The following is a 6,755-nucleotide window of genomic DNA, read 5'->3' as shown; positions in this document are numbered from 1 at the left end:
TCCTCTACAGGACTGTTGGTACTTGGTGGGGATATATTATTTGGGTTTTTCATGTTATTATTTTTTCACTGTGACTTTGAGATGTGGATTTCATTTATAGTTTCTGATTCTTGTGTGAGACTCAAGCCTTCCTTTGTTGAGTTTATGTCTGCTTCTATTTGTAAACTTTATATTCCTCTGTGGTTTACTTGTTGGGCATGAAAGCTGGTTGGTCTAGGCTTCAGGTGCTCTCTTTTGATTTTATATTGGAAGGGCTGGATGGCTTTGGTCCTGCTGTTCCCACAGAGGTCCAAGTCAGATGAGGATCAGATGCTTTCAGGCTTTCTCCTAAGGTCTGGATCCCTCCAAGAAAGATGTTGTACTCAGGAATTTGGGGGTTGGACTGGCCTGGGAGCAGGGCCCAGGAAAGATGCTGGTCTCAGGCAGCTGGTGGCCATGCCACCCAGTGATGCAAAGGGAGATGGGGGCAGGAAGAGGCCCCAAGGGCTCCTGGGGACCAGGAGAGAGGCTGGTGGATTGTGCAGGCCTCCTGAATTTAGTTTTAAGAGCAAAATCGAAGGCAGGTCCTAACCTAATGACATAAAATCATGCTAAATGTAAATGCATATATGGCAGCTTTGAGCTTCACCATAGAGAACTGCTGGAAAGTTAAAGCTTTCATGGTATAGTCAGATACCAGGGCTTTTAAAAAGGAAGAGAGATACAAAATAAGATAAGTACAAACTGGAAAGCACATACTTGATGCCTAGATGTGTGTCTCAGCTAGCTTTATGGACAGCTGAGAAGATAAACACCTGAGAATTTAAGGGGCAGATATGGTGCTTTTCTTTCATTCTGTGACTTTATTTTTATTTATCTACCTTAATTGCAAGCTGTTCTTCAATGTATGCCAAAGACATGGCATCCTGGCCATGTCTTTGGCATTCTAGAGTGAACTCCGTCTGCTAGAGTTTCCGTCCTTTATCATAGAAGCCTATAAACGCACAAATCCCAATAAATAGAGGACACAGTTGAGCGACCCCAGGAATATGTGATTGAAAGTTCTCATGTGCACTTACGCATTTTCAAAGGTTCATGTTGGTTTTCATATTAATGCAGAATAGTGATGTTAGTCTTATTGTTAGCAATTTTTTTTTGTTTGTTGTTAGACCTGCCTTCTCTTTTCCAGCCCATGGATGGTCAAGGCCATTTTCAGTTACCACCTGGTGTTTTCGAAAGCATCTGGTGAGAGAAATGTGCTATGTGGGCTAAGATAAGGAAGCTGTGTGGAAGCCTGAGACACAGGCTCCAGAGGGGCAGAAATGCTGTGGGGCTGGCCCTGTGTTAGGAATTGTTGCAGGGGCAGGAGGCTGGCTCTGCAAATTTTCCCTCAGAATGGGCACAGGCTGTTTTGAAAGAGCAGCTCTGTCACCAATTTATCTTCTTTTCCTGGCAGCTGGCATCTCTCTAACTCATTTCTATTCTATTTTGCCTGTGGGTCTTCCTCTTTTCTCTCACTTAAGTAATTTGTAGATGATGTAAAGTGAGATATAAGTCAGTGAAAATTGTGGAAAATAAAGGTATTTAGTTACAGCCTGAAATCACAAGTTCAAATACTTCTCTGTCATTTGTTAGGGCATCACGATGGGCAAGGCACTTAAGCATTCTTAGCTTTGGTTCCTCATCTACATAGTGAGCATTCATATTTCATGTACTGTCTGTCTCAGGAATTATTGAGGATTAAATGAGAAACTGTAAATGAAAATGTTTTCTAGGGCTATGACGATGATTGTGATTACTATTATTTAAATGCCTTGTAGTCTATTCCGTACCTAGAAAAATGGTAGGATTCCCATTTTTATTGAACAAAAAGCTGTAAGTAGTTTATTCAAGTTCTTACAACAGAGTACAAAGGTAAAATATAGATGGAATTTTGTACGTGTGTCTATTTGTACATGTGTGTGGAGGTGCAAGGTTGGTGCTGGGCATCTTCCTCAATTGTTCTCTACTTTGTTTATTGAGGCAGGGTCTCTCACTGAACCTGAGCTCATTGATTCAGGCTAGTCTAGTTAGCCAGCTTGCCCTGGGGATCCCCTGTCTTTGCCTCCTGAATGCTGGCATTACAGGCAGCTGCCACTCTTGCCTGGGTTTTATGTGGATTCTGGAGATCTGAACTCTGGTCCTCACACTGGCAGAGTGAGTACTTTTTCCACTGAGCCATCTCCCAAGGCCCCTACGTGAAATTTTTGAAGAAGCTCCAGGCTGTTAAGTAAATCTTTTGTATTTTAAAAGCCTGTCACAATGTAAGTATTTTAGAGAGATATATAATGGTTCCTGGAAATATCTGAAATGCCGATCCTTTTATAGATGTTTAAGAATGCAATTTATTCTAAATGTCTAATCTTGAATGATTAAATAATTTGCATACTGTTTTCAGTGGCATGAATTAAAGGCTAATTGAAGTATAATTCTTTACAGTAAAATTATATCATCTTTTATGTAGTGTAGTATATTTAAAAATATTCTAGCCAGTTCTAATTTTATAGTTTTATTATTTTAATTAAAAATTGCTATGAAGAAAAGAAGATGAAAATGATTTTACTTAATTTCTTCTTAACAAACTGAAAAGATAAATGGAATAATGAAACAGAGCCCAACACAGTACCTTAAAGATAGTCATTAAATGTTCCTTAGTGAACAAGAATAAATAATTTGAAGTATTTCTAGATTCTGAGAAAAGGCCCTATTCTTAGCACTATACAAGATACAAAGAAGATAAGTTGGCATCTTTATATTAAAATATTTCTAACTGGGGTCATACAAGCCGAGTGTTACTGGATCAATAGCTCCTCAGGTTGCTTTGCTTTTTTCTCTTTGCTCTTAGGGTAGGTTCTCAGGCCTGTGTCAGCTGCAGGTGTTGAGAGACACTTCTGCACAGGTATCCCATGTTTCTGTGCATCTTGCAAGCAGAGTCACCAGCTGTTCTTTGCCTGGTGCTAAGAATGATATGTGTATATGTAGCTTTGAAAAGATAGTCTCTCCCTTTAGTACAAAGTACAGGTTTGCTTATAGTCTTGGAAGAGAGAGGCATGGTCTCCCTGCAGCACAAAGGGCAGACATGTTTACTGTCTAGTCTAATAAGAGGGTTCCTTTCCTGTCATGTCACGTGTGTATGCAGGTGTTATCTCATCCTTATTGTGTCTCCCTCCCCTTGGGAATTGAGGCTTGGGAAACTGGCTCCAAAATGATCAGCTCCTTGCCACTGTTAACCTCTGTCCTTGTCTCTACCTAGAAGTGAATGGGCATCGTAGGTTTGGAAATGGAAGATGTGGTGAAATCAGGAACCCATGACCCGAAGTTCTAGTTGAAACTATGGAGTCTCTAAGAATTTTCGTTTGATGGGGTTTGTTGGGTAGATCTAGGCAGAGGCTGTAGAGGAAGAAGGGAGAATGAGTTTGCAGAAGAAAGAACACTGCATGAAGCTTCAGGCAGGCTAAAGTCATTCATGCTTATTGAAGCTGTAAATAATAGTGTGGACACATACAAACTAAAGCTTATTAGGTTGCTGTTGTTTTTATTTTTAGCCAAGGGTATACCTTTTTATGAACACCTAACTTCAAATCTTAATCTTTGTTTAGTAGAACACGTTGAGTGCTAGAAGCTGAAAGTAAGCCCATTTTTGGAGGAAAGGTAGATGACAGAGTGGCATTTGCTTACTTTGCTTGCACCATCCCTCTTCTATATCCAAGCCTACCCCAGTCTTTATAATTTCTAGAAATACTGCCCTAACAACACTTAAAGAACACATATGCCACACTAGGCTGGTCAGAAAACTCTGGCCTCCATACTCTTGGCTCCCTTTCACTCTGAGTTTGAATGCTTACTGCTGCCTCCTAGGAAGAGCCCTTTACTCACTACCCTGCTACAGGAAAGCATTCAGGAATTGTTGCTCACATGTAGCATAACTTCCAGCTAGCCACATGATAAGACAGTTGTATTTACTTCATTCTACAGGAACTTCTATCAGATGTCATTGGATTTCTCTGCCACCTCCTAATGATGACCAGTTTTATACTGTGTCCCATTTCAATATCAACATAGATGTTGTCCTCTATGGCCGGAAATTCAGGATTTATGATTGTGATACATTTACAAAAAACTTTTTGAATAGGAACCAAATTGAATCCTCCAGGAAAGTGTCCAGTAGATCCTTACATGAAGATGAGAAGAGAGGTAAGAATTGGTGTACCTATAAGTTCTTGTTTGCGGAACAAGTCTTCAGATAGTCAGAAAAGGGTATTGGCACTCTGAATGCAGATGCAGAAGAACTTTGAAGACCATAGTTGTTAGAGCCATCTTGCTCTGTTTTGGATTGGAGGGAAGGCTGAGTGTGGGCCTCAGAATGGGAATGAGCCCCTTATTCCCCCATTTGCTACCTGCTCCATCTCTCCCCCCAGTTCTTTTTGAAGTGCCTCCCTTCAGGCAGTCAGAGTATGTAGAAAGCTGCTTAAGTGGGATAATTTCTAGAAACTCATGATTAGTTTGTGATCACTGTGAGTATGTAGTTGGGCCCACATTTCCTCTGCTTATCTTTTCTGTTTTTTAGTTGCCTATTTCAGGCTAGGAAAATCTTTTTTCTGCAATAGTGTCTGAATGAATCAAACCTTAAATACATCACTTTTCTTCCTTCTTGGAACTCTGGCATTGGATGCTGAAATGTCCTGGAAGTGCAAAGTGGGTCATGATTCTGATGTCTCCCAATTATGAAACCTGTTTCTGTTTAAAGTCTGACCCTAGTGTAAGGAGTAAAGACTCGGTGTTGTCTTGCTACAGTTAAAAAAAAAATCCCTTGACCCCATTTTCTATTTTCAAGAAGAAAAATATGAATAGTGAAAAGAGGAAGTATTATTGGCTAGGTCACATACCTGGCCAGTCTGCTTGTTGGGACTAGGATAGGAATTTCTGGATTCTTACCATGATTTTCATTATTGTCATTTGTTTCCCTTTTTAATTTTTATTTTTTTATGTATTATTCATTCATAGCTTTTTGAGATAGGGTGTCACTAATGTAACAACGGTTGGCCTTGAATTCACTGTGTAATCCAGGCTAGCCTTGAACTCACTGTTCTCCTGCCTCTTGAGTGCTATTACAGATACATGCTACCACTCCTAGATCTTTTTTATTGTTGCTGGAATATGACAACACACAATAAAATATACAGATAATAAATGTACTTTTGGATGAGTCTTAACAAATGCATGTACCAGTATAATCTGAATCAAATCAAGATGTTGAAATTTCCATTCCCTACCCCTCCCAGAAAATCCCTCATTCATTCGTCTAATCAATTGCTCTCCTCACTCATTTCTATCCCCATAGATTAGTTTCATCTAATTTTTATTGTTTTCAAATCTTGTAATTCATTTCCTTCCAGAAAGATAACATAAACTTTAGAATACAAAGATCAGAAGAGGGCATCTGATTCCCCTGGAGCTGGAGTTATAGACACGGTTGTTAGCTGCCATGTGGGTGCTGATAATCAAACCCAGGTCCTCTGCAAGAGCAGCAAGTGCTCTTAACTACTGAGCCATCTCTCCAGCTCCTATATTGACTTTTAAGGATTAAGTTCTTAAGTGTTTACTGCCTGGAAATGTAAAGTTAAACTATTTAACTTAAATTGAACAGGATATTAATGGTGTATGATCAATAATGTATTTCTTACCAGTCTTATAATACATTAAAAGCATTTTTAATTAGTGAAGGTAGAGGTCTCATAATTTCACTTAAATATCAAGGATGAGATTTGAAGAGCCTCTAGAAGCTATTGTGTTCTCTTGTTTTGCAGTCAGAGTATACCTAGATGGCCCTGGATAGACAGAAAATTTAAAGACTATAAAAAGATGATGTAACGTGATTGGAATAACATTTCCCTAATGAATCCTTCCTTATATAACCATGCCATTTGACTATAGCAGATAGAATGGAAGCAGTTATACTCTAGGACAGGGCTCGGAAGATGCAAAGTGAAGGAAAAGCTTTACAAAGGAGCCTGTGGAGCACTGTTTAAGGGCAGAGCACTGCTGAAGTGGGTCTCTGTTCTGTGTGGACCTGAAGTTCCCCATTTACCCTGCTCCTGTTCCCACTGGGCTAATATCCTTGATATCGGAAGCTGTTTGAGCAAAATTAGACCATGGATATAGCTTTTTCCTTTTATCCTCTAAAAAAATGTAAATGAAGCTGGGCATGGTGGCCTTTAATCCCAGCACTCAGGAGATGGAGGCAGGTGGATGTCTGTGAGTTAAGGCCAGCCTGATCCACATAGTGAATTCCAGGCCAACTGGGGCTATAGGGAGACACTGTCTCAAAAAGACCAAAAAAATGTAAATGAGTAAGAAATGTGTGTGTAGATAGATAGATAACTAGATAGATGAATTTCTAGTGAAAAGACACATTTTAAATTGAAATATAATTAGCATGGAATTGGTTATACAGATCAGAAATCAATACAGGTCAACGAATTGAATTAAAATATTTATATAACTAACCAATCTGAAAATCAAGTTGTAAAATATTTGGGGCGAATGTAGCTCACTAGTAGATCATTTCCCTAGCATGTATAAGACTCTGGGTTCAAATACTAGCACTACAAAAGAGATAGAAGAGATGGGCTATTTTTGTCACCTCAGAAAATTCCTTTGTTCCTCTTTCTGATCAAGTATCCTGGTGTTGCCTTTTCTTACTAAAATCCCTGTGCAGAAGCAATTACTGTTCTGGC

The 6,755-nt window shown here is 39.3% G+C and overlaps 1 protein-coding gene across 1 annotated transcript in view; it reads left to right on the top strand.

The window, feature by feature from the left end:
• LOC103734669 (EF-hand domain-containing family member C2-like) overlaps positions 1-6,755 on the top strand; it is a gene marked incomplete in the record, with an annotated part of 117,959 nt that overhangs the window by 88,270 nt on the left and 22,934 nt on the right. Inside the window, 1 exon segment of the mRNA XM_029563821.1 lies at positions 3,994-4,147. Within this exon segment, the coding sequence (XP_029419681.1) occupies positions 3,994-4,147 (154 nt within the window).

This window comes from Nannospalax galili, unplaced genomic scaffold, assembly GCF_000622305.1.
Source record: "Nannospalax galili isolate Female #2095 unplaced genomic scaffold, S.galili_v1.0 scaffold255, whole genome shotgun sequence".
Taxonomy (NCBI): Eukaryota; Metazoa; Chordata; class Mammalia; order Rodentia; family Spalacidae; genus Nannospalax; species Nannospalax galili.
The sequence above is the reverse complement of the archived record's forward strand: the minus strand, read 5'-3'. Positions and strand labels throughout refer to the sequence as shown.